The sequence below is a fragment of the Cataglyphis hispanica genome, chromosome 8, assembly GCF_021464435.1.
Source record: "Cataglyphis hispanica isolate Lineage 1 chromosome 8, ULB_Chis1_1.0, whole genome shotgun sequence".
Lineage (NCBI taxonomy): Eukaryota > Metazoa > Arthropoda > Insecta > Hymenoptera > Formicidae > Cataglyphis > Cataglyphis hispanica.
Window position 1 is genome coordinate 2974559 of NC_065961.1, and position 27183 is coordinate 3001741.

A 27183-nucleotide genomic window follows, 5' to 3' on the forward strand; every position below is an offset into this window, starting at 1 on the left:
TTTTTTTAACTTTGTGATATAAATATATACAGAGCAAAAACTTATAAAATATAGTAAAATATTCTTCAGAATTTCACAAAAATTAAAATCCTAATGTGACTTTTATTATAATGACATTAAAATATGTATAAATCAACAGTTTTTCTAAAACACAAGACAAAAAATTACAATAAAATAAAAGATTTTTATAAAATACGAAATGTGTGTACGTGAAAAGAATTATTAAATGATAATTATCTGATAATTAAAAGATAATTATTGTATATGCGCAACATATTTCTGTACTTATTTATATACCAAAAAAGATAATAACTGTAAAAAAAGATTAAAACACAATCAGTTCACTACTGTGATTACTTGAAACATACCGGCCCGATCGCGAAACCAAAGGCCTGCCGTGATGATCCGTAATCGATCGGGAAAAAGTCAACTAGTGGCAATTGCTGTGGCTTCCTGGTATGAATTAAGAACACGGTTTCGGTCTTATTATTTCGATTCTTGCAGCCGTCTGTGATTATCTGAGGTTTAATAACGTTGTACGAGAATTCGTCCTCGTTGTCGCCGAGTAATCGCAGCGAAAGGTTGTAACTATGAGTCGGATCCTCGCTGTTGTACCAGGCGACACTGTTAACGCATGTATACGTAAAGTTTTGATACGCCTCTTGACTGAGCAAACGCAGGACATTCATTTGTACTACTCCGATCGTCTCGTATGTTATCTAGAAAAAACATTATTTATTATTCATTTATCTATGTATTTATATATTTATTTATGTAAAAATTTTGAATTTTTTGATTTAAGAAATGTTAATGAATAAAATTTATTTAAAAATTTGTTTTAGAAAATACCTTTTTATACTCGATGAATTTAATTATGTTTTTAAATTTACTATGTTTCTTTTTTCAACTTTCAATTTTTAAAAAGTGATATCTCATTCATGAATTACAATTCAAAATTTTTATGTGTATAATAAATATAAAAATACTATTTATGTACAATAACAAAATTTTTATATTTTCTCTGAAATATTAAAATATACATATGATATCTTCAGATGAATTACGATGTAATATTTTTTATGTAATTTTGACGATAATTTTCAAGTATCATACAAGAATTAATGCGAAAGAGAGATAATTATACAGAAGTGTACTAGAAGATGTATTATTCTTTTTATTTATATATGAATTTCATTGTCAAAAAATTTTAGGAAGAACGTAGAAACAATTAATCACGGACTAATAAATGAGAATTCTGTCAATCTTACTCTGAATCCACCGCGTAAACGCGAGTACCAGTCAATTTTGTTGTTCTCCTTCTTCCATGGTATATTTGGCATGTGACTACTATGAATATCGGGAAATACGCAAGTCTCGCCCATATTCGTAATGTTACAATATACATAGATAGCGTCATCAGGCATGCCTAGATTTGGATCGATCCAATACCAATCTATTTGATAACATAAAGTTTTTAATCTTCAACAAATATTTAATAATTTTTTTAGCTTTCATAAAAATAGTTATAATTAATAATAAAATATAAAAAATAGAGCTTTGCATATAAATTAATATAACGAAATAAACATCTTATAAAATTTTTAAATTTTCTTAAATTATATTATATACATATTTAATATATATTTATATAATAAAGATTTTATATTAAAAACTGAACGAAATTTATGATACATGTAAGAATTTAACAAATTTAATAATGAGAAAAAGAAATGATCAATTAATATCATTTACAAATTTACATAGAAAGTTAATTGGCATCTAATTTAAAAATGAAATAAGGAAAATGATCGTACCGTCCTTGAAATGGGGATGTCCATAAAACAAATCCTTGCATGTTCTTACTGGATTATTTCTGGTACCAGTTGGTCTATACCTTCGATCCAATTCTTGTCGTATGTTGGAAATAGATCTGTATATGTCTAAGTATTTCGTATCCAAATCTTCCTTTTCATCTCTAAATATAAAGCAAAAATAATTGACAACAAATATCTGCAATTTTAGAATCTAAATCTGCTAAGTAAAAATTTTTTGTCAAATCTAATTATAAAAATAATATAAAATAAAATCCCACACACAATATACACTATTTTATAAGTGAATGAGATTTTTGTTGACGTTTGCGACAAATTTAAATTCTAGATTGAATAAATAGAATAGTATAAGATTCTTACATATTTTCTGAAGCATCGCGTTTCTTTCTAACTGATTGAGGTAATATCACTCCATCAAAGCTGAAGGGTTCCATCGGTGGGCTAGGTGGTCCTGGTGGGCCTGGTGGACCTGGTGGACCTGGGATACCTTGTTTTCCATCATTCCCCGCGTTTCCTTTGGGCCCGGGCCATCCTGGCGGTCCTGGCAAACCGGGAACCCCTTGTTCCCCTTTAGGACCAATTAAACCCGCAGCTCCGAGATTTCCTTTGGGACCTTCTAATCCAGGCAATCCTCGTTCGCCTTTTTCTCCCATCTCTCCTTGTTCGCCCTTAATACCAACGCGTCCTAGTTCTCCTCGATGTCCTTTAAGGCCTCTTCGACCTTTGTCACCTTTCGGGCCATTTGGACCAACTGGTCCAACCATCCCAGGGGCACCGACGGCGCCCGGCATTCCAGGAGGACCATTTTCGCCGGCCGCTCCTGGCAAACCTCTTTCTCCTGGCAAACCGGGCAGGCCAGATGGTCCTTGTACTCCGATAAGTCCTTGAGGTCCCGGTGCTCCGATCGGACCCATATCTCCTTTATCTCCTGGTAAACCTGGGTTACCTTGTTGACCTGCCGGCCCTTCCGGACCCTATAATCAGCAATAATTATAAATAAATAATTATATGTAAATAATATTTAATTATTATTTTTGAAAAATAACTTTTTATTTTGTGCTAAACGAAAAATTAAAATTCTCATACTGGTTTTCCAGGAAGACCTGGTAATCCTTCCTTGCCGGATGGTCCAGCTTCACCTGGTGCGCCTGGATCGCCTGCCTGTCCATCCTCACCATCTTTTCCAGGTTCACCCTTCGCGCCCATAAAACCAGGTTCTCCTGGTGGACCGGGAAAACCAGGTAATCCAATTTCACCTTTTGGTCCATCAAAGCCAATTAATCCTCGTGGTCCAGGAGATCCGACAATTCCTTCCTTGCCTTCTTCTCCTTTTGCTCCTGGAGGACCTCTTTCTCCCTTAAATATCAAAGAGTAAAATATTTGAATATATAATTATAGTTAAATATTATATTTCAAAAAGTTGATATGCATAAATAATTATATAAATAATGAAACGCAAAGTATATATTTTCACTAATTTTATAAATACATATAATTTATCTTACCTGTTTGCCCTCCGCTCCTGGTTTTCCAGGAGGTCCTGCTATTCCACTGTCTCCTTTTTCTCCTTGACGACCTTCTAAGCCTGGTGGTCCTTCTGCACCTTTAAGGCCTTTTGGTCCTTTCAAACCCCGTTCTCCTGGAGTACCTGGTGGCCCTATAGGACCTATTGCTCCAGAATCTCCAACTTCGCCTTTTACACCTGGCGGACCCGGTAAACCTTGCGGTCCTAAAGGCCCGGCTGGTCCTATTGCTCCGACTGGACCAATCTCACCTTTTGATCCTCGCTGCCCAATTTCACCGGGTGGTCCTTTCTCTCCAGGCGAACCAATTAAACCAGGTTCACCACGTGGTCCTTGTATTCCTTGTGGACCCAGAAGTCCCTGTATGTTTTATTTGCAACATTTAAAAAATTGTCTTTTTAAATTACTTTTGCATTAGTATATCCTTTCTCAATGATCTTGATACACACGTATTGTTAAAATTATAATTTTTAACTTGACAACTGAAACTGTTTGAAGGTTAATTATACTTACCATTTCGCCCTGAGATCCTTTGAATCCTTTTTCACCGGGTGGACCTACGTTTCCTTTGTCACCATCCTCACCCGGAGGTCCTACTGGTCCTGATGAACCAGGTAACCCTCGTGGACCTGGTAAACCATCGCGACCTATAGGCCCAGATAACCCAGGGTCACCCTGAATCGTAGATAGAAAATATTTATAGTTGTACTTTATTGACTATCTTTTTTATTTATTATATATAGTAGTATAATAGTATTATCATTAGCATTATTTTAGTTTTATAAATGTATATATTTTGTATCTTAAAAAATTCTAAACATAAAAAATCTTTAACAAAAAAGAATATAAATTATATTATTTTTTCTGTGCTTTATATAATAAAGCTTTTTTAGAAAATCTTAAATTTTTGCAAAATTTGAGATAGAATTTTATCTGTAATTTTATATATCATGCAATATACATATGCAGAAAATATATATTAAAGAATTAAAATATATATATGTACAAAATATGTATTAAGATATATATATATAATAGAATATGTGACATACATTAAAATTATAAAAAGTTTTATTTTAAACTCTCGGTTGCAAATTGTAATTTAAAATATTTTACCTTTTCGCCTTTAAGTCCAATAAGGCCTCTCTTTCCTTTAGGTCCTTGTTTTCCTTCTGGACCTGGTACACCGTCTTTACCAGGATCACCCTGAGCACCCTTATCACCGGGTGGACCAAATGCTCCGACAGGCCCCATTTCGCCTTTCAAACCAGGCATTCCCTTAAAAATGTGTAATTAATACAATAATTAAATAATATATCATATATTAAAATTCAATATATAAAACTTTTGTTAGGATCTCGTAAACATTATTTTTAATACTAACAGGCAGACCGTTCAATCCTCTTTCGCCCGGAAATCCTGGTAATCCACTAGGACCTGGCGGACCTTTAGTTCCTGTCAAACCTGGTGGTCCCGACGGTCCTTCTTTTCCTTGTTCACCTGGCGGACCAATTTCTCCCGGAATCCCCGGACTGCCAGGTGCTCCAGGTTCGCCCGGTTGACCAGGTTCTCCAACTGGTCCTTGAGGACCGATAATACCAGGAGTTCCTGGAAGTCCTGCAAGCCCAGATTCTCCAATTGGACCACGTTCGCCAGGTGGTCCTGGTACACCATCTTTCCCGTCGAGGCCTGGTGAACCAGGTGGTCCCATGAACCCACGTGGACCTTCAACACCGGGAGGGCCAATCTCGCCTGGCATACCAGAAGATCCTGGCTGACCAGTATCGCCCTTTGGTCCTGGTAATCCTTCTGCGCCTCTTCTTCCACGTGTTCCTCTGAAACCCTATGTCATATTATACAAAATAACTAAAGTTATTTAATATAACGAATTTGAGGTAAACTATCAATATTATATGTAAAATATTTTACATTAATTAGTAATATTTTTTACTATGTTTGCATCGCTTTGTGCAAAAATATCTGATAAAATATTTTGTTATAACAATAATTTACCCTTGGCCCTGTTTCGCCACGTTCTCCCTGCATTCCATTGCTTCCCTGAGAGAAAAAAAAGATAAGAACAAATAATATTTTATGAAAATCAAACTACTATATACAAATTTCATATTTAAGAATTTTTAAAAATTACTCTTTCTCCTTTATCGCCGCTAGAACCTTGCGCTCCGATTTGTCCTTTATCACCCTTTTCTCCAATATTTCCTGGATATCCAACATATCCAGGTATACCTAATTTCCCCTTCTCTCCGGGCGGACCAGCAGGACCAGTTTCACCTCGAGGCCCCTCAAATCCTTTTGGCCCTTCCAATCCTTCAAGGCCTGGAATTCCTTGCGGTCCTGTTGCTCCAGGCTCTCCTTTCATACCAGCATCGCCTTTCTCACCTTCTAATCCCCTCTCACCTTTCTCGCCATGTTCACCCGGCGGACCTCGCCATCCTTCATCGCCCTTCACACCCCGCACACCCGGAAAGCCTACTGATCCTTGGGGTCCCGGCGGACCTTGTTCGCCTTTCATCCCAGGAATTCCAGGATTGCCCGGAAGACCAGGAGATCCGTCAGCACCCGGAAGACCAGGAATTCCAGGCTTTCCTTGTGGACCCTTTTGATAAAATTTGTATATTTAAAGTATCAAATTCATTTTTATTATTTTTTTCAAATAAAATATTGCATTTCTCACACATATATTTTACTGTTAAAAAACATAAATACACTAACTTACGACTAAACCAATCGGTCCTGGTAGACCTTGAGGTCCAGATGGTCCCACAGCACCTACAGATCCTGGTTGACCAGGTGCACCAGGTGGACCGGGCGGTCCAACATTGCCTTTTGAGCCCGACGGCCCTTCGTTTCCAGGAATACCGGGATTACCTGGTAAACCAGGGAAACCTCTTGGTCCAATAAATCCTCTCGGACCCTGCACAAGTAAACATCTTATAATAATTTTGTTTTTATCCTTCACAGATTTATTTTCTACAAATTATTTATAAATATAAATATATTATATATATGATAGAATAAATCACTAACTTAATATAATTGTACAAATAACATTTAAAACATGTATGCAAAATAATGTTTACAAAAATTGTGTGGTTCTACGGGGAACTTGTAATCTCGTTGTTATTTTTCTGTTATTTTATCATATTATATCATCATATTTTATTTTTTAGCGAGATTTAAATCATTTTAAGTTTTTACTTATAAAAGGTTTATGTGTCTTAAATATAATAGAATAAGATATTTACACATTTTTTTCTGATAATTTTGAAGTTATTAAAGTGCTATGTTAATATTGACGCACCTTACATTTTTTAAACATTATTATTTTTCGATATTTTTTTTTAAATTCTTGAATATATATATATATATATATATATATATATATATATATATATCATAATAATAATTTTTATAACAACTTTACCAATTCACCAGGTAGGCCCGGTAGACCAGGAGGACCGTCCTCGCCCTGCATCCCTTCGTGACCCGGTAGACCCGGTTCTCCGGGTATCCCTGAAAGTCCCCGTTCACCCTTATCACCCGGTAAGCCTGGTAATCCTATCAGTCCTTGTTCGCCCTTCATTCCCGGAGGTCCAGTAAGACCGCGCTCACCATCTCTGCCAGGACGACCCCTCCTGCCTTCTCTGCCAGGATTACCGGGACTTCCTACAAAGTTGCTTTTATATTAATGAAAAATAAACAGCTTGAAGAAAATAGCAAGAAATTTATTTTACAAGTTTGATTTTTTAATTATAAAAATCAAGACTTTAAATAAATCGAAAAAATAGAATAAATTTAAAAAAATTTTCTCTAGTCTCTTGATAGTAAAAATTAGAAATTGATAACTTTATAGAATAAATTTTTATCAAGCACGTTTGATTCGCGAATTTTTTATAAAAATTACACCAAAATTGCTATTTCATACCTCTCTCCCCTCTAGGCCCAGGCTCACCAATGTCACCGAGTTCTCCTTTTTCACCTTGAAGTCCAGGCGGTCCATCCGGTCCTGGGATGCCCGTAAGTCCCACCGGGCCCTCTATACCTCTCATTGCAAGCATGTGTTGCGATAATATCTGTTTTATCAGTTCTATTTGGGAGTCCGGTCCTTTTTCGTTACCCTGTTGATTTAACAAGGGTATTACAAAAACGTTACCCGGTGGACCAACTGTACCTGGCAATCCAGCCAATCCATCTCTACCGGGTTCGCCTTTCTTGCCTGGAGATCCAGGTATCCCTGGCGGTCCTGGAAATCCACGAGGACCTGGAGGACCTCGAGCATTATAATACATTTTATCAGGATGCATTGAAAAAGTACGTATATATTCTTTGTTGTAAGGATCAATTGTTGATTCGCCATAATACTGTTGATTATTTGATTCCGACTCATACATATTTGCAATTGTCATCGTTTCCTCTTCGTACGATGTCTGAAACATTCAACATTAGTATCCATAAAGAACAAAGTTTTATCATTAATCTTATAAATACATAATGTAATATCTTAAAATTATCGATTTTAAAGCTGATAATCATATCTTGTCTAAAATTTTTTTCTTGACATTGTTAGATTTTCTACAGATATTTTACCGAGATATAAAATAGGACACACATTCTGTATGTGCATATGTGCATGTGTTATATAAATATAAATAATGTATAATTATAGTTTATCCTTGTCTTTATCTTGTGTGTAAAATTATCATAAATCTTTTTCATTTATAATACTCTTTAAAAATATTAATTTTTTTGTTTAATATTTATTCTTACGGAAATATTAATAGTTGATTTCAATGTACTAATTTGATCCGTATCATCTTTGTCCGAATCTCTCTCGTTCCCTTTTTCATCATCATCTTCATTCCCACTCGATGATGCATTATAATTCAACTTGCTTTTTAATTGATGTTTACAGTCTGGCGCAAATATCGTGCATATCTCATAAGCAGCATCTGGATTTGGAGCAATCTTCAACATTTCGAGACTTCCCTAAAAGAATGTAAAATGTATGTATATAATAATATCGCAATTTTAATTTTTACCGTTTTACGATTACAATTTTCTCTTTTCAGAAGGAAAATTTTATAAAAAATTAATTCTCTATGAAAAACAATATTTTATTTTATAGTATTATCATCGAATTTTTTTCTCACCAGATATAAACCACCATTAAGCTGTTGCCCTATCATGAAAATGCCAGTGATTGTTTTATCGAGATTCCTTTGCAGTTTCTTCGTGATATGTCTATCACAATCGAGAATAATAGTAACGGCGTCACCCTTAATGCTAATTCCTAACCGATGCCATTCCCCATCGGAAATATCGATGTTGAAGGAAATTGCATCGTTTTTTTCCTCCTCATTTGTATTGTAGAGAAGGCTGATATTGCGCCCCAATGAAAGAACCAGCTGTTCTTCGCCGATATCGCCGTAGATAGTAAAGAGTATTGGCATCGTGTAATCTATAGTCAACAATTTGAAACAAATTCTCTTTACATAATAAAAATGATCATTTTTGTACAATTTTCATATAATAACTGCATAATAATTTCGAAACTCAAAAATATTTTTCCAAGCTATCAAAGATAATTAGATTTGCAAAAACAGATAATTGAAACAATAATCTATTATATACTGAATTTGTTTTTTCTAATTTTTTAAATAAATATTTCAAATTCTTTAAATTATTATCTCTTTTATAAATAAGAACTTTAAATAATTTTATATTAACTTTTGGTTAAGTTATAATTAACAATATTGATATAATTGAATACGCCTTGATTAAAACAAAAATATCGATATAAAAATACATCTAATTATACAATTATCTACAGACTTAGACTCACTAGCTTTTGGCTTTGCGACGACCAAAATGGAAAAATCCTGCGGTATGCCGGATGAAAATAGCGTATTAGTATGAACCATCAAGATCGCGGTTTCCGTAATGTCGTACGCGACCGTGCCATCATCTCTGCAACGATTTTGTGTCGTCGTTACTCCGTAAAGTTGCTCATGCATCCCTGTTGCTTCAATTAGATCCGCTACATCCCTTGCTGAAATAAAATTGCGGCTAAACTTATGGCGCCAAGATTGTTTAAAAAAAAAAGGGAAAAATAAGAAGAGAAAGAAAAAAGATCTGACTTTTCCTATTTTTTATAAGATACAAATTATTTTTGAATTTAATTTAGACATCAGTAAAAGATTTTTTTTCCACAGAAACATATATGAACTTTTTCAATTATTCAAAATCGTATTTATCTTCTCGATCCCGCAATCGGGCAACTAATATTGGAGGATAGAAATGGTGTTAATAAACACAATAGGCACAACGAACAACTAAAAACCTAGTAACCCATGGCCCGCCAACCATAATTCAAGTCATTGGGGCGACCGTCCGGATCAATTTAAGAAGATTCCAACTCGACTGCAACATGTAACTTTGTATGCCGCACATACGCATCTTAATTAACGCAATAGAGATCAGTTAAAAACGCATCTACCGACAATGAACACATTATCTAGAAGAAAGTAGAGCTTTTCAATCATATATATATATATATATATATATATATATATATATATAATATATATATAAAGAACAAGAATATATATATTATTCTTTTCCCCTCTTGCAATAACTGTTAGACGATAATTTTTTCATAGTTTTTATAATATTTAAAAAACTTTTTAAAATGACATTTTAATATTGTCTCGAGATTTTTCTTCTTTACATAATCTTTTTATTCAATTTTTCCTTGTATATAATCATGTTATTTGGAAATTATTTAATTAAATTGTGGATTATGCAAGTGCTAATATAAAATTATAAAAAAACAAAGTTTTTTCATTGTTTACAATATAAAAATAAATTAAATAATTCATATAAACATAAAATAAATATTAAAACAATGTTATTTATTATTTTGGAATTATATATAAACAATAATGAATTTTTTAAATATAATAGACAATTTAATAACAAGATGTATTATTAATGAAATACTGAATATGAATAATAGTTCTTACTTTTAGAATTTATTTAACTGAAATTATTGTCTAATTTATATCTTATAATATTTGAACATATACAGAAATTTACTCTAATTTATTTTTATTATTATAAATTTTCTAATATTATTTATATTTTTACTATAATATTTCTTTCTTATATATTAGAAAATTTTCTATTTTGAAAATACCTCTAGAACTATTTATCTTATTTTCATGATTTATATAAAATAAGATAATAAAAAATTAATTTTTTTAAATGTTTAAAAGTAAATGAAGAGTATAACTCAGGGCTTCTTGCATTACAGAAACATCAGACTAAAATATGCATATTATTTTGCAGTAAAATATATTTTACCGCATCATAAAATATTAATATTATAAATATAAAATTTAATTTGCAAAAAATTCTTCAACTACTGAAAGAATATCAATATTTCAACATTTCTATTGGAGAAGAAAGAGAGAGAGAAAAAGAGGATCGATTTCAAGGTGATTAAAGAAGTTATCGCTAAGATGATCGAAGAGATTTTATATCGATTTATTCGTTCTGTATATCAACTTTGCTTACCTATATCTCTCATCATCACACCCGCTGTTTTTGGCTGAAAACCAAATGTAAGCGATCCTGGAAGCAAGAGATACACGAGGTGCACGATCCACGAAGATCGCAACACTCTCCATTGTCTTCTCGCGTAGTTTTTTGGCTGCATAATATCTTATTATTCTCCTCTTTAAAACATATCTTTCTAAATTTCCGGAATGCACGTTAGACTGACAATCGCACGTAAATCAGAATCACTGGAGATTCTCGACGCCAGGTCCGCGATTACAGATCCCCGACGCGGTATCAGCTTACTTCCGATCATTGGAGAGGCCCCAGGCCCCGTTTCTCTTTCTACCCCTTTATTCTTGCTTCCTCCTTTCTTCTTAATCGTTGCTTTTATTCCTCTTCTTTCAGCCCAATCTTACCCATTTTTTAGATAATATAACACAGCTCATATCTTTGTGAATTTTCTACTTTCTCTTTCCTTCGCCAAATTATTACGACTGTTTTTCTCTCAGCTTAATTTTCCGCTGCCGCGATGCAAGCACTCTGTGTGTGTACATGCAACTGTCGCTTACAAGATGACGCGCGCGCATTCCACACATTATGCTTTTTAATAATAGTTTCGTGTCTCTCTTTTATTGACACTGATTCGTACATTACACGGCATATCATTCGCAGAATGCATCTCTCTATTCAGGTTACCCGCTTCATTATTCTCTCAAAGCAGAGTGTACTGAAAGTATTTCGCTGGCTTGCAAAATAAAAAAAAAAGAAACTGGAAAGACATTGATAGAAATTTAACATGAAATTAATTTTTAGGATAAGAGATTGAACTAAAAATCTCTTTGAGTTCTTTCTCTCTTTTCTTTCACCTTTGTTTTCTCTCTCTTTTCTGTTTCTATTTCAGTTCTTATAATAAATTAAAATAATTTTATTTTTTTACAATTTTTATCTTTTTTTTACACAGACATTAGATCTGACATTATTTCTTTGAAGTATATGATTTAATATTACATTAGACACTTGATTATATATTTGTACATTTTTTTTTTTTTTTTTTTGAAGAAAAAAAGTGAAAATTATTTGCAGTTTATATTAAAGTTTTTAATTAACTACAAATTTAATTTAAAAAAATCATAATTCTACTTTTAAAAAGTTTTTTTAATTTAAAATCGATTTATTTGTCTCGTATCTTATCTATGGTTGCGTTCCGTTTCACACATAGAGCGCATAGATCGCTTGGAAATCTATAATATATGTTACATGAACTATAGATTTTTAGGCGATGTATGCGCTCAATGCGTGAAACGGAACGCTTCCCAAGTATATTGTAAATGGATGTAAAGGCGCCACCGTACTAGACATGAAAGTGTCGACATCTCGGATTTCTCTCTAGCAATACTTTTTTTATGTTCAATATGTGTTTATGCGTGCCATGTGTTCTGATGTGTTCGCGCAAAACTAAGTAAAATAGTGTGATTGATACTGTTATATGATTAGAAAGTTGAAAATTGTAAAACTAAAATAAAAATGACAAATAAGAAGGTGAAGGCTTATGTGAAAAGGAAACGTATACCGGAGAGTAAAAAAATTGAAGAGCTATGCTCCAAGTACAACACTGTAAGTATATAAAATGTAACGAGATGTAACAATGTGTAAAAAATGTAAAACTAATTGCAACTTAATTATAGATAGATGTTACTAAAATAACAAAATTCAACGACCTTCCTTTATCGAAGATTACTCTAAAGGGTTTAACGGAAAATAATTACGTCGATATGACGGATATCCAAAGGCAAAGCATTGGCTTGGCTTTGCAAGGCAACGATATTTTGGGAGCCGCAAAGACTGGCAGCGGCAAGACATTGGCTTTTCTTATTCCAGTATGAATTGTATTTATATATTTCACATCTATATTATCAATATGATATATAATTGATAAGTTATTGTTGTAGGTTTTAGAAATTTTATACTGCAAACAATGGTCAAGATTGGATGGTTTAGGCGCGCTAATTATTACACCAACAAGAGAACTGGCATATCAAATATACGAGACACTACGAAAAGTTGGTCGGTACCATGATATTTCGGCTGGTCTGATTATAGGAGGAAAGGATTTAAAATTTGAAAAGAAACGTATGAATCAGTGCAATATAGTTATATGTACACCGGGACGTTTGCTCCAGCATATGGACGAGAACCCATTATTCGATTGTGTAAATATGCAGGTAATTAAATAATATCTTTTTTAATTAAGTGTGGAATTCTTACATTCTTAATCTAAGACTTATACTTATCTAAAAGTGGTGTTTTTAATTATAAGAAAAATTAATAATGATATGATAAATTGTAGATATTAGTGTTAGATGAAGCAGATCGTTGCTTAGATATGGGTTTTGAAAGGACCATGAATTGTATTATTGAAAATTTGCCACCTAAACGACAAACATTGCTCTTTTCTGCTACTCAGACAAAGTATGTATACATATATTAAAAAATAATTACATGGAATTAGAATTCTGTTTTCGAATGTTACATCAAGTATATTTTACGTTTTTATTAGATCTGTAAAAGATTTAGCAAGGTTGAGTCTCAAGGATCCATTATATGTGTCTGTGCATGAATATTCTACACATACCACACCGGAAAATTTACAACAAAATTACATTGTATGCTCCTTAGAAGATAAAATGGCAATGCTGTGGTCCTTTATACGAAATCATCTAAAGCAGAAGATTATTGTGTTCTTTTCTAGCTGTAAACAGGTAATTATTTTTTATATTAATAATTAATTACCAGGTTGAAATAATTTATCTAAATTTTACAGGTAAAATACATATACGAAGCATTTTGTCGATTACGTCCTGGTGTCAGTTTACTAGCTCTTTATGGCACGCTTCATCAACTGAAAAGAATGAGTATTTATGAATCATTTTGCAAGAAGCAATACGCTGTTTTATTTGCCACTGATATTGCTTCTCGTGGATTAGGTATCTAAATCTTAAAACATTAATTAGAAAATTAATTTTATTGACTTAATCTATATTGTGGAATCCTTTGCCACATCAAAATATACATACATGTATAAAACATATATAAAATAAAAATTTTGTATAGTTTTATATTATCAGTAAATTGAATAACATATCTTTATTTTATAGACTTTCCTGCTGTAAATTGGGTACTCCAAATGGATTGTCCAGAAGATGTCAATGCTTACATACATAGAGCAGGCAGAACTGCCAGATTTCAAAGCGGTGGAGAATCTCTCTTAGTTTTATTACCATCTGAAGAGGCGATAATTGAAAAGCTTAAACAACGTAAAATACCAATAAATATGATAAAGTAAGATCTATTACATATGGATATATAAAAAAGTTTTGCTGTCTCTAATTATACTCATTATTTTTATATTTAGAATCAATCCAAGCAAACTGCAGTCACCTCATCGTAAACTTGAAGCTTTATTAGCGCGAGATGTAGCATTGAAAGAAACAGCTCAAAGAGCATTTATAGCATATATCAAATCAATTTTCCTAATGAAAGATAAAGAGATCTTCAATGTGCATTCTTTAGACACAGATGCATATGCCAAGTAAGCATTAAAAAAATCAAACATGAATTGTTATGTATATGTATGTATATATGTGTACACACACACACACACACACACACAAATGTTGAGCATTTTCTCATGATTGATTTTTTACAGATCGTTAGGTTTAGCTATTCCTCCAAGAATCCGATTCTTGCAAAGAATACAAAAAAGAATGTCAGATAACAATGTTAAGATAGAAGATGAAGAGCCAATTAAAAATTCAACCAACTCAGCAGATGGCAGTGAGCAGGAAGATAGCGGAGACAGTTCTGACACAAGTGATATCTCTGATATTACAAATAGTGAAAAGAAACAGATTCAAAAGAAAGATCTCGTTTCTCTTCAGTTTGGTAAGAAAATTAAAGAATGTCTAAATAACTTGTATTATATAAACTAAAGATTATTTCTGTTGCATACAAAATGTTTTTATTAACTTTAACTTCATGTGTAATTTTTTTTATAGATGATAGCGATGATGATGACATATTAACTATAAAAAGGAAAAATATAGATATCGTTGATATACCAATAACAGAGAAAGATAATAAGGTTTCTAATAAAAAAAAACTCGTTACAAAGGTTGCACTGGCCAAAAAAATTCTTAGAAAGAACATTATACCTAATAAGAAGACTACATTTGATGATGAGGGACAAGTAAGTATTGCGTGCAATTTTATAAAATTATCATAGAAATTAAGAATTAATTTACACACATTCATGTTGAAATTAATAAAAGTTAAAGGAGAATTGTCCAAAAGCATTCAAATTGAAATAATCTGTTCTAAATAAAAATAAAAATATTAATGAAAACATTTGTTTATATATTTCAGGAATTAATTGATTCTACCAAAACGAAAATGTCGGCATTAGCTCGACAATATGAAAATGAAGTGGATTCTGGTATTAATATTGAAATGGCTAAGCAAATCTTGCGCGAGGAGGATCAGTTCGACAAAAAAAGATTCAGAGAAAAAATTAGAGAAAAGCATAAAGAGGAAAAAAGGAAATTGAAAGCTAAAAAAATGAAAGCAAATGATGAAGAGAAAAAAGATGCTTCTTCATCTAATGAAGAAGTAGATGTAGGCAATGATGATGTTGATGAAAATGAATCTGATGAAGGTCCTGATACTTCGTGGTTACCCGATCCAGACAAAATATATGGCAAGCAACAAAATACAGATGAAGAAGCGTCGTCCGCCACCGAGTTTGAAGAAAATGAATTTAAGAAAGAAAGTTTAGTTCACAGGTAAAAAGAGCACATTATTTGTAAATCATGAATAAATTCGAAGACTTTTAATCTTCATGATTTTTGTTTTACAGGCCATCCAAAAGAAAATTGATAACACAAGAGGAAAATAAGAAAATAAGGAAAAGGCAGAAAGTATCCAATGTTATTGATTTACAGGCCGATGAAGAATTAGCTTTGCAATTATTACAAAATTAATTTCAAGTATTTCTTTAGACATGTAAATTTACATTTTATTCTTATGCTGCATATATATACACTTTACAATATAATCTTAAAGTAATAAAGTGTAATTTTACATTGTGTTAGAATTTTAATTCATCTAGATAAAATTATACTAAGGCGATATATGAATATCTGGTTATTGTTGATAAATTATGACCATATCTTTTTCGCTCAAATATGAGAGCGTATTATTTTAATGACAAGATAACGAGTATTTCGCCTTTCATACAAGTTATCCTCACAGCAACAATAGTCACAATATTTGGTAAATTTGTCCTTAGGAACTGCTACTATTTTCTTATAATGTACAGTATATATATTTATATTATTTATAAAATTCCGATTATTACACAAATATTACAGAGTACATCGTGATTTATAGCAAGAAAGTTATAATCTGTCAATGTATATTTAAGTAAAAGGATTTTTTTGGTAACAATTTTGTGCGAGATGTTTTGCAGTTTCGAACGTTCACAGACAAAATTTCGTTGCTGCACATTACCAAAACATCGCTTTATCGTAATTGTGGAAACTATATTAGTGTATTATTTTACTAAAAAGAGAAATCACAAGATTCTTGGTATTTTAAACTCGCCGCTCTCCGTGAACAGCTGCTACAAGAGATTTCTAGTTAGAATAAAAATTTTCAGTCTTAAACAATTGCGACTTTAATGTGTTTCAATATATTATCGACGACTTCCCTGCTCGTCGCAGTACCGCCAAGATCTCGGGTATGCACACCCTGATTAATAGTCTTGTTGATCGCGTTTTGTATAATGGAAGCGTGATGTTTGTGACCCAGATGACGTAGCATATCGACCGCGGCGTTTAGCATCGCAATGGGATTTGCAACATTCTTGCCGGCGATGCTGGTGCCGGTATTACGAGTTCCCGGCTCAAAGACCGTATAATGGTCGCCGTAATTCTTGCCGGCCAATAGACCAGCGCCGCCCAACAGACCGCATACCACGTTCGATACGATGGCGCCGTATAGATTGGTCGTCAACATGACGTCGAACTGATGTGGATTCGAAACGAGCTGCATGCAACAATTGTCGATAATTATGTCATTGTGGATAATGTCTGGATAATTCTTGGCGACTTGTCGCGAGGTCTCCAAAAAGAGCCCATCGGATAGTTTCATGATGTTTGCTTTGTGCACCGTCGTAACTTTCTTCCGGCCATTTCTTTTGGCATACTCAAACGCGTAACGTGCGACACGCTCCGAGTTGAAGTCTGTAATAACTTTCATGCTTTCCACAACACCGTGGACGCTCTCGTGCTCCAGCATGGAATACTCGCCCTCAATGTTTTGCCTGACAATCACTATATCGATGTTTTTCTGACGAGAATTGACGCCCGGATAGGATACACAGTGCAGAACGTTTACATAGAGATCTAGCTCATTTCGCAGCGCAACATTTCGTGAAAAAACGCTAGTTTCTGTACTGCGCGTTTCTATGTTACCCTTTAATGCCACTCCATTTCTACGTATTGATGTAATTGCATAATCTAAGTCAATATTGTCATCTGCATTGGGATCAATATCAACATCCTCAAAGTCTACTGGTACACCGGCGTATTTAAAAATCTAGAGAAAAAGAGCAATTATAATAAAATAATGTGTTTTGAATAAATTTTATATAATTTTGTTTATATATCATAATCATTTTCAATATAAGTTTTCTGGATGGGAAACCAAACAATATGCTATGCCTTCAATCTCACATTATCACAACATTATAAGTTACAGATTTTGAATGATGTTTACACACCTCCTTAACGTAAGACATTAACTCTGGTCCGATGCCAGCTCCAGGTAACATGGTGACAGTATGCCTACCACCATATTGGGCCTTTGGCATGGGCATCACCTTTTTGATAGTAGGAGTTTTGTGCTGAAGATCGAAGCCACATACAAAAGCACATCGGTGGCTCTGGAACATCACGAGCTTTGGTTTCAAATATTTTAAGACCGAACGGGCAGCCATCTCGACCTATTGTTATGCTGTAAATATTTCACAAATCATCAAATTTATTCGCTAGATGTTCGCCCAATAATAGCAAAAATACGATATTACTCAATACGTACTGTTATTTTCGCGAATGCTATTTTAACAATATCCTCCAAGACCTTGCTTAACTTTGCCAATCAACAGCGCACCACAGCAGAGCTGCCAGATTGAGACTGCACCACAGTAGTACCAGCTGTTTAATCTGAGACCGAGTACAATCTGTTATCTACACTTTCTTGCACTTTCAAACTGTGAAAAATAAAATACTTCCAAATATATGTATATATATATATATATATATATATATATATATATATATATAAAGTTAAGAAGTAAAAAACATTCTTTATTATAACATTGTTATCATTACAACTTCTTTTTTTAAATGTAATTTGATATATTTTGTCGATAACGAGAAACGAATTCAACCATTATTTTATTCTCACAATTCAAATTTACGCGGCATAATTTCCACGAAATAAATTTTTAAATATTATAAAAATTAATAAATGATTTCACTATTTAACATTTTATTTTTAAGATCATGTAATTCTTGTAAACTATTGCATATTAAAAACATAAATATAGTAAAGTATCTTTAGCCTTGTAATGGCATTAAAAAAAGTAATGGAAATCATTTAACAATTTGTTATTTTCTGATTAACCATAAAAGAGTTATTTTTTAAAATCGATAATAAATATGATAAATTTGTTGCTTTATAAAAAATATTACTTTAATGTATATTTCATTAATGTATATTTCATTAGTTGACATATTATATATGATTATATATATGGATATAATCTATATATATCAATTTTTTTCTTCTTATTGTATAGCAATCATTTATGAAAATTGAAAAATGAATTTTAAAAACAATTTTTAAATAATAATTTTCACTATACTGTAAATGAGAAAAGAAAATAAAACTGAAGTTTCTAAAATTTCAATTTTTGACAAAATTTTTTATTTATATTACCTCTTTTCTGCTTATCATGTTTTTGATATCTCAAAATTTAAATTTGTTTAAAAATCGACGGGAAGCCAAAAATTGGCTATACAGGGAGAGTTTTTTAGCGGGTGCGAGTCCCGCATATCCCACCGGACCGGCCGGTGGGAATGCATAATGCATTTTTCTCTTCCTTCGTAAAACAAAAAAAAAAAATCTAATAATTCTTGCGGATTTTGAAGCTTTAAATTTTCGGGCTTTTTAAAATTTTAATTTGTGCCACCTCTTTGCTGGTTATAGTCTCCTGATACGCCACCTCTTTATTGATCATATTCTCCTGATACTTTTGCGGATTTCAAAACTTTAAATTCTGGCGCTTTTTAAAATTTGAATTTGTGCCACCTCTTTGCTGATTATGCTCTCCTGATATGCTACCTCTTTGCTGATCATGTTCTCCTGTTACTTTTGCGAATTTTAAAACTTCAAATTCTGGCGCTTTTTTAAATTTGAATTTGTGCCACCTCTTTGCTGATTATGCTCTCCTGATATGCTACCTCTTTGCTGATCATGTTCTCCTGTTACTTTTGCGGATTTTAAAACTTCAAATTCTGGCGCTTTTTAAAATTTGAATTTGTGCCACCTCTTTGCTGATTATGCTCTCCTGATATGCTACCTCTTTGCTGATCATGTTCTCCTGTTACTTTTGCGAATTTTAAAACTTCAAATTCTGGCGCTTTTTAAAATTTGAATTTGTGCCACCTCTTTGCTGATTATGCTCTCCTGATATGCTACCTCTTTGCTGATCATGTTCTCCTGTTACTTTTGCGAATTTTAAAACTTCAAATTCTGGCGCTTTTTAAAATTTGAATTTGTGCCACCTCTTTATTGATTATATTCTCCTGATATGCTACCTCTTTGCTGATCATGTTCTCCTGATACTTTTGCGGATTTCGAAACTTTAAATTTTTACGCTTTTTAAATTTTTAGTTTGTGCCACTTCCTTGCTAATTATGTTCTCCTGATATGTTACCTCTTTGCTGATCATGTTCTCTTGATACTTTTGCGGATTTCGAAACTTTAAATTTTCGCACTTTTTAAATATAGATAATTTATGCCACCTCTTCACTAATTATTCTTTTGATACTTGATTTTAAAAACTGCAGTTTCAAAAATTCAAAGAATAAAAAATTAAAAAAAAGGTATTAATAAAATATATAATTAGTATAGAGGTATGTATGGCATAATAATGTGTATAGGAATGGATGGATATGTTCAATCAGAAGACATTTGCGTTTTGTATTATTAATACAATTTATTTAATTTCAAAAATTACAAAATATATTACATAATCTATTACATAATATATACAACATTATACATAATTTTTTTTCCATTTTGCATTTTATCGTAAATGTTTTATCAAACAATATAATATAAAATTATTTAGAAACAAAAATAACGTTAGAAAGTCTAAGGGCCGTGGTACATAGAAAAACTTAAACAGTAAAACTATTTAAGAATTTCATCCATACAGAATTTTTAACACTGCTTATGTTTCAAAATAGCTATTTGCGTTCTTGACTAGCCCATATCTACAATAGGTATAGTTCTCAAGCCGTAAGAAATTGATTAATTGATCACAGTTAAATGAGGAAAATAATCAATTGCTATTGATACTTTTTTTACAGCTTAAAGCTTACTATACTTGTTGCAAATCCGGTTTAATTAGTCGCTTTCTTTATGTTTTAAATCTTACTGCTTACGTTTTTCTATATATCACGATCTTTAGAAAGTACATTAACTTGAAATTTCTTATTTAGAAAGTACATTCACGCCCTTATTGTATATGACAATATACATATATAAGATAAAGATATTATCCTCAAATTTGAGAGTACTTATTATTTAGCGTCTAATGTATATTACATAACGAAAACGTCTTTATTTTATATATATATATATATATATATATATATATATATATATATATATATCGGATATCCGATATCGGATCGCACAACTTATCTATTTTTATATATGTATTTATCTATTTATTATATACATACATATATATATATATATATATATATATCGGATATCGGATCGCACAAACTTATCTATTTTTTTATCAATCTCAAATAATTATTAGCATTTGATTGGAATAAATCTCATATGAAGTGGATGAAAAGGACGAAGTATTAAATCGGATCTTATCCGAAGATCTTTTAAATAATCAATAGGCTCCAAATAAAAATTGTGCACCAGAGGAGCTATTATAGCTTTCATCTCCAACAGACCGAACCGTTGACCTGCAATTAGAAGTGTATCGAAAATTATTGACGAGAATTGATAAGAAAAAACGAAAATTATGAAAAATTTACCTATGCAATTCCGCGGTCCTGCGCTGAATGGTAGATAGCAATACGGATGACGGTTCAGAATCCTTTCGGGCAAAAATCTATCCGGATCAAATACTTCTGGATTTGGCCAGAAATTAGGATCTCTATGAACTCCATAAATATTAAGATGTATCGCTGTTCCAGCAGGTACTACATATGATTCTGAAAAAAATATAAAATTAAATATAATTTACAAAAACAAGAATTCTTTTGAAAAATAAAATACTTTAACACTTTAAAATATATAAATATTATCAATTAAACATTTATGTATTTTATGTTCGGTAAAATATATGTAATGTGTGACAATATTCGAAGATATATGCGGCAAAAAGTAATTAATTACTTACGTAGTTTTACATCCTCCGCAGTAAATCGTGATATAAAAAACACACTGGGATATAAACGTAGCGTTTCCTTTAAACATCTATCTAAGTATAACAAATTTTGCATTGATCTTATAGTAAGCGTTCCTTCGTTTTCTTGCATCACGATATTGACTTCAGTTCTTACACGTTCCTGCATCATAATAATTAGTACACATTTATAATATTTTGATTTTTGAGCCTAGATAGAAATAAATCAGTTAATAAATTCTTTAGATTTATTTTAAAGAAATTTAATTTTTCAATTTTCTCAAAATATATGCACTGGTATACATGGAATATTAATATTGGATATACATTACAACAAAAGCGCTAGATATATAAACAAATTTAAATAAAAATTACAATATAAATAATATGTCATGTATCAATAAAAAAGTTACCTGAATATCTTTGTGTTCAGCTAATAATAATAAAGCAAACGTTATACCCATCGCTGTAGTATCATGACCCTGTAATTATATATATCCTTATAAATACTTAATAATATATATATATATATATACACTTAATATATACATATATACTTAATAATATATAAATAGAAAATTAGATAAAAATTACAAATACAAACTTCAAACATAAAAGTATCAACTTCTTCTCTGATATCCAAATCAGTCAACAATCCTTCCTGAGATGCCGCTATTAAGAGATCCAACATGGCTAGTCGCTTTTTTTTAACTATAAATAAATAAGTATGAACATATTAGCATCATTCTTATTTTTGCGTATTAATTAAATAGCATCGTTCTTATTTAAAATTTATTATAAATAATGATTTAATTTGACAGCAGACATATATTACATTATATTTATATACATATATGATTATATATGATATTTGTGTTTAATATAAATACTAAATATAAACATGATTTATAATATTGTATTGCGTGATCAAACTTAAATTAGAACTTTTGATTATCTTAAATACTTCCGAACATTTCTACATCATCCATGTCCGCCTTTTTATCATTTTCAAGGTTTTTCAAATATTGACCATTGGTCTTTTTATGGTAAAGCTTCCTTTCTACGATGATCTATTGTAAATGAATATGACATTAAATTCTTTTTTTAATTTGTATTAAATAACATATTATAAAATTGTAATTTTATATAAAGAAAAGAGTAGAAAAATCTTAACATAATTTATAACTAACTTTTTCCGTAAATCCATGCAATATCTTAAGAACCTTTCTTTGCCTTCTTCCTGGTGGCGTCAAAGCAAATATCAGATCATTATGGAGCCAAATTCTCACTAATCTAAATAATAATTAAATAAAACATGTATATGTATTCAATAAAAATTTGCAATTTTGTAAAATACTTATTTAAAGTCATCGTAAAATTATAAAACTAATTTTAAGTAATCCTATAAAGAGAATAATATATAAAATTTAAAATTATATTTTAAAAGTATTTTCTGAAGATTTCTAAGAACAGAATTTTCTAAGAATTTTGTACTTTTTTATAGTTATAGATTTTCTTCAGACTTTATTTATTTAAATAATATTTTAATATTTTCAATTTATTATAAAAACAAACAATTTTTATTTTGAAACAAATATTTAATTAAATGCGTGCAATATATTTTTATCACTAATTGTCAACTTAAACATCGACATCTTACTAATTGTTTAGATTAATTGTTCTGTCTTACTATTTGTTTTTAAATCCACGTGACTATTCGATAATTGATCTATTTCTTACAGGGTACAGCTACATCATAACCATAAAGAATCGTCGATTCTTTGATAATCATTTACTATATCATATCTGTTTTTAAATTACCTATAAATCATAAGTTCGATTATCTGGTGAACAGCCTCTCGATACTTTTGCTGGAACGCGCCAAGATCATGCAGAGAGATGCCCATGGCAGTTTCTACAAGCATTTATTATGTAAGGACAAAATTACACATCCGTAAAATATCCGTAAAAATCAAATATTATCGAGCTTTGCCTCAGCATTGATATTATATATGTATATACAGCAATAAATTTTTTTTCTCTTAAGTTATGATCACTTAAAACAAAATGCTCGTATATAATTACAGAGAATAATATAGGATTCTTACCGCATATTGCATTCAACGTATGTTCACTAATAAATGGTATTAAATCTTTTACGATTATTCCTTCTTCATCCTTCAAAGACTTTATCATGTGATCGCTCTCTTTAATCAAAATATCAACAAAGTGATTTAAGATATTGAAATGGAATGCAGGTGTTAATATCTTTCTTCGTGATTGCCATTTGGTGCCTAAAAAACAGAGATAACGCTTTTAATAGTTGCAATTAATCGTGCAATATAAAATAAAAATAATATATTATATGAAAATTCTCTTATTCTATTTTTCCAATTTGATATCAAATCAATCAATCTTTAAATAATATTAATTATTTCAAATTTAATTCTATTTTATATCGTAAAATTTATTTAATTAAAGTAGACTAGTAACAGGCTATAATATTAAAATGTGTACCCATTTATATATAATAATGTCATTGCATTACCTGTGCTAGTGAGGAGACCTGTTCCGAACCAAGGATGTAATACATTATATATAATACTTTTCTCGATGTGCTTGGTGCTGCTTAATATCGTCTAAAATCACAAAAAATTAAAAGAGATAATAGATATTAAACATGAAACATCAGTTCATTATAACATTTAATCTCAAACACACAAAAGAATCTAATAAAAATCTCAAATTATCTTCCACATAATTCCTTTTTTCATTTTTAAGAAACTTTTTTTACAAGTTCTCGAAAATTTTCCCAAAATTTTCTTGCGTTACACACGAGATTCCTAGCTAAATCTAACTAAATCATAATTTTTACAAAGAATTAAACTTTTTTTATATTTTATTACCTCCATATCATCTGGATGACGAATTGATACAAGAGGCCTGAAAAAACCCCATATTCTTGCAATGGGATAATACTTGTCAAGTATGGAATGTAGCAACTTCCATTGTTCTTCTAAAAAACATATAAGTACGTTGTAAATATGAATACACACATGTACGAAAAAAATATACTCTAAATATGGATAAATATAGAGAAAAAAGTTCAATTTTGTCATGATTAATTTTATTATTATGTTTCAATATTATTATCGTCATTTAAATAGAAAACAAACTAATAATAATTAATTAAAAAAACAAATATTATTGCGAAAAAAAATACTTATAATCTTAAATAATTATTAACAATTATTAATACGCAAATATTAATAGGTATACATTTTAGAGCAAAGACTTTACAAATTAATTTTTGCTTTTATACATAAATGACAGACCGTACGCTAATTAATGCATACAAATTTTTACTTGCCTGGTGAAACAATGAATTCTAATGCATTACCAGAAATCAGAGAACACGGGGGTCCTGGTATAAGATTAATGAGTCGCCCGTTTTTTCCATGATTCACATAATAATGACACAGCAATAAAGTAAGTATAGATAATAGCAATATAATAATAAACATCGTTCCTTAACGTAATAAGTCTAATTAAACTCAATCTTCTTTAGCAACCTGTTCCTCTGATTCTTAAATTATCAAATCACGTTACGAAGTAAATGTTTGCTTTACAATACTGATCATTGCCTTGTTATCCTAAATATATTAATAGTAAACAAAATCAAATTAGTTAATTATATATTTTTTATAATTAACAGTTTAAAAAGTTATAACTAATATAATAAACTCATTTATTATTGTAATTGAATAATGAATCACAAAAATTTTGTCAAACAATTACATATACTAGGAAGACAAATTTTCACAAATTGATAATAAATTATTGACAATAATTATATTGGCAGTAAACTGAATGAAAACTATAGCCTTACTGCTTTCTTCTTCTCCTTCGTATTTTATATTTATAGTTATTTTTTTATTGAAAAGCATATGAATTGATAAACTTAAATCCCAGATAGTACAATGACGTTACTTTGATAAGATTTTATTTGTCTAAAAAAATAAAAATACACAAAACAATTGCGCATATGTGCAAAATTAATCTAAGATTAAAAATATTTATATACAACTAATGTTTTTGTCTAAAATCAATCTTTTTTAAAATCGATATATTAACGTCAATATCAATATACACAAAGAGAAAAAAATGTATTTTTTTTTAAATGTGTACAGATAAATATTTTAAGACGTCAGTTTGAAAAATTTAATAGATAAAAGTCAATCCAGAGTCGCACATTCCATGATTTAGTAACGTATGACGAATTATTTCTATTGTTAGAGAATTTGTCCGTTTTTGCCCTTTATCTATTTTAGTTGTAATATGTAAACTCAATCATTTGAATAATGATTATAATAAATTGCAAGAATTTTGCGTTAACTGTGTTCGCGTAAATTTTATGCTTAAATAAAGGAAAAGAATAATTTTTGCTATGTATTAATATATATTTTTTTTATTTTACATAAAATACTACATTTTTTCATAAACTCTGTGTAATGAAAGAAAAAAAATTTATTTTATTTTATTAAATTAAACACAAATTATAAAGGCAATAAAGCATAAAAAAGTAAATAGTAATAAAAGTATTTAAAATATCGCTATTTACTTAACAATAATCTTACTCACAATGACAAACTCTCGTACTAAACTCTTCTATCAAAATCTTTTATGTATCACACTCTTATATTGTGTTGTGCTCTTAGCTGCTAAAGAAGGGGTTGTTCGGGCTTCTGGGATTGATGCTTGAAGGATTAGGATCCACGCTCTGAATAAAATACTCACAATCTTCTGATATAATTTGACGTATTTCACAAGATTTTTGTGTACTTTATCACTTGTACGCGTTATAGAGATCGTATTATATTATGCGCGATATTATATTATTCAGCTATGAGCAAGCAAGCTATATCGATGTCTTCTAATTATCGGTTTTCTCAGCTGTCATCGGTACATCTTAATATATATATTAATTAATCAAGTCGGGAGAAGTGTGGTGACCTTGGCCGGAGCACGTCTCGTACTTTGCTGTTTCGTCAGCTGCTTACTCAGTTTCCGAAAACTTGACCGTGACTTCCTTTTCCGTATTATAATCACGTTTCTTACATAATTTTATTAATAATCTTTTATTAGTTTGTTCTTCCTTAATTACTTTTTCTTGGACTATATTTAATATTTAATATTATTGCTTTGCTCTTTTTTAATCTTTCTTAAACTTTACTGTGTTGTTTAAATGTTTTATTATATTTAATCTATTGCGGATATTGGCCGAGTTACGACAATTGAACTCCCAATTGAACTATAATTTTTGCAATTTATAATCGATAAATCGATAACCTTTGACGCATATTGTCAGCATTATGTTAGCATAATTTTGCAATCTTCAACGCAGATTTGTTGGTTCTAAAACACAATGTTTACACATTATTATTTTTAGTATAGACATCTGTGT

At 30.8% G+C, this 27183-nt stretch overlaps 4 protein-coding genes across 6 annotated transcripts; 1 reads left to right on the plus strand and 3 right to left on the minus strand.

Annotated features, from left to right (window-relative positions):
• Positions 1-4: 4 nt before the first annotated feature.
• On the minus strand, positions 5-11898 carry LOC126851618 (collagen alpha-1(V) chain-like). Its single transcript, XM_050595769.1, has 18 exons — positions 10952-11898; positions 9219-9425; positions 8527-8834; positions 8182-8362; positions 7302-7811; positions 6801-7042; positions 6093-6290; positions 5505-5972; positions 5369-5413; positions 4740-5198; positions 4472-4633; positions 3869-4030; positions 3338-3715; positions 2919-3188; positions 2193-2806; positions 1815-1975; positions 1269-1453; positions 5-719 (listed from the first exon to the last, which is right to left on the minus strand). The coding sequence occupies exons 1-18, from the start codon at positions 11091-11093 to the stop codon at positions 354-356; spliced, it is 5058 nt and encodes a 1685-aa protein (XP_050451726.1). The 5' UTR covers positions 11094-11898; the 3' UTR covers positions 5-353.
• LOC126851614 (probable ATP-dependent RNA helicase DDX10) lies at positions 7642-16077 on the plus strand. Of its 2 annotated transcripts, XM_050595756.1 has the most exons (14): positions 7642-7687; positions 8289-8379; positions 12431-12550; positions 12622-12813; positions 12886-13158; positions 13284-13405; positions 13494-13695; positions 13758-13920; positions 14092-14275; positions 14349-14525; positions 14643-14878; positions 14992-15182; positions 15359-15774; positions 15849-16077. In XM_050595756.1, exons 3-14 carry the CDS (start codon positions 12461-12463, stop codon positions 15970-15972), a joined length of 2370 nt encoding a protein of 789 aa, XP_050451713.1. In that variant the 5' UTR covers positions 7642-7687; positions 8289-8379; positions 12431-12460; the 3' UTR covers positions 15973-16077. The 2 variants fall into 2 exon arrangements, with proteins under 2 accessions (XP_050451713.1, XP_050451714.1); XM_050595757.1 differs by lacking the exons at positions 7642-7687; positions 8289-8379 and adding an exon at positions 9589-9805.
• A 215-nt stretch (positions 16078-16292) lies between these two features.
• On the minus strand, positions 16293-18246 carry LOC126851616 (isocitrate dehydrogenase [NAD] subunit gamma, mitochondrial). The gene is made up of 3 exons (XM_050595761.1): positions 18092-18246; positions 17775-18007; positions 16293-17590 (listed from the first exon to the last, which is right to left on the minus strand). The coding sequence occupies exons 2-3, from the start codon at positions 17988-17990 to the stop codon at positions 16652-16654; spliced, it is 1155 nt and encodes a 384-aa protein (XP_050451718.1). The 5' UTR covers positions 17991-18007; positions 18092-18246; the 3' UTR covers positions 16293-16651.
• Positions 18247-20612: 2366 nt separating this feature from the next.
• On the minus strand, positions 20613-26678 carry LOC126851615 (cytochrome P450 4C1-like). Of its 2 annotated transcripts, none has more exons than XM_050595758.1 (13): positions 26361-26678; positions 25090-25372; positions 24626-24735; positions 24268-24358; positions 23828-24013; positions 23541-23634; positions 22910-23012; positions 22684-22789; positions 22324-22430; positions 22133-22201; positions 21714-21882; positions 21346-21525; positions 20613-21273 (listed from the first exon to the last, which is right to left on the minus strand). In XM_050595758.1, exons 2-13 carry the CDS (start codon positions 25241-25243, stop codon positions 21110-21112), a joined length of 1533 nt encoding a protein of 510 aa, XP_050451715.1. In that variant the 5' UTR covers positions 25244-25372; positions 26361-26678; the 3' UTR covers positions 20613-21109. The 2 variants fall into 2 exon arrangements, with proteins under 2 accessions (XP_050451715.1, XP_050451717.1); XM_050595760.1 differs by having other exon boundaries at positions 26517-26667.
• Between the last annotated feature and the right edge of the window lie 505 nt (positions 26679-27183).

Excerpts from the sequence above, each read along its gene's own strand:
- LOC126851618 (XM_050595769.1), bottom strand. The coding sequence starts at position 11,093 with ATGCAGCCAAAAAACTACGCGAGAAGACAATGGAGAGTGTTGCGATCT. Across the intron at positions 7,812-8,181 it reads TTCGGACAAAGATGATACGG|TGTTTCAGACATCGTACGAA; the intron begins ATCAAATTAGTA and ends ACTAATGTTGAA. Across the intron at positions 5,973-6,092 it reads CAGGACCGATTGGTTTAGTC|GGTCCACAAGGAAAGCCTGG; the intron begins GTAAGTTAGTGT and ends TTTTATCAAAAG.
- LOC126851616 (XM_050595761.1), bottom strand. The coding sequence starts at position 17,990 with ATGGCTGCCCGTTCGGTCTTAAAATATTTGAAACCAAAGCTCGTGATG. Across the intron at positions 17,591-17,774 it reads TAATGTCTTACGTTAAGGAG|ATTTTTAAATACGCCGGTGT; the intron begins GTGTGTAAACAT and ends CTTTTTCTCTAG.
- LOC126851614 (XM_050595756.1), top strand. The coding sequence starts at position 12,461 with ATGACAAATAAGAAGGTGAAGGCTTATGTGAAAAGGAAACGTATACCG. Across the intron at positions 13,406-13,493 it reads TTTTCTGCTACTCAGACAAA|ATCTGTAAAAGATTTAGCAA; the intron begins GTATGTATACAT and ends CGTTTTTATTAG. Across the intron at positions 13,921-14,091 it reads TATTGCTTCTCGTGGATTAG|ACTTTCCTGCTGTAAATTGG; the intron begins GTATCTAAATCT and ends TTTATTTTATAG.
- LOC126851615 (XM_050595758.1), bottom strand. The coding sequence starts at position 25,243 with ATGTTTATTATTATATTGCTATTATCTATACTTACTTTATTGCTGTGT. Across the intron at positions 24,736-25,089 it reads AGAATTCATTGTTTCACCAG|AAGAACAATGGAAGTTGCTA; the intron begins GCAAGTAAAAAT and ends TATGTTTTTTAG. Across the intron at positions 22,790-22,909 it reads TGCATGGATTTACGGAAAAA|ATCATCGTAGAAAGGAAGCT; the intron begins GTTAGTTATAAA and ends CATTTACAATAG.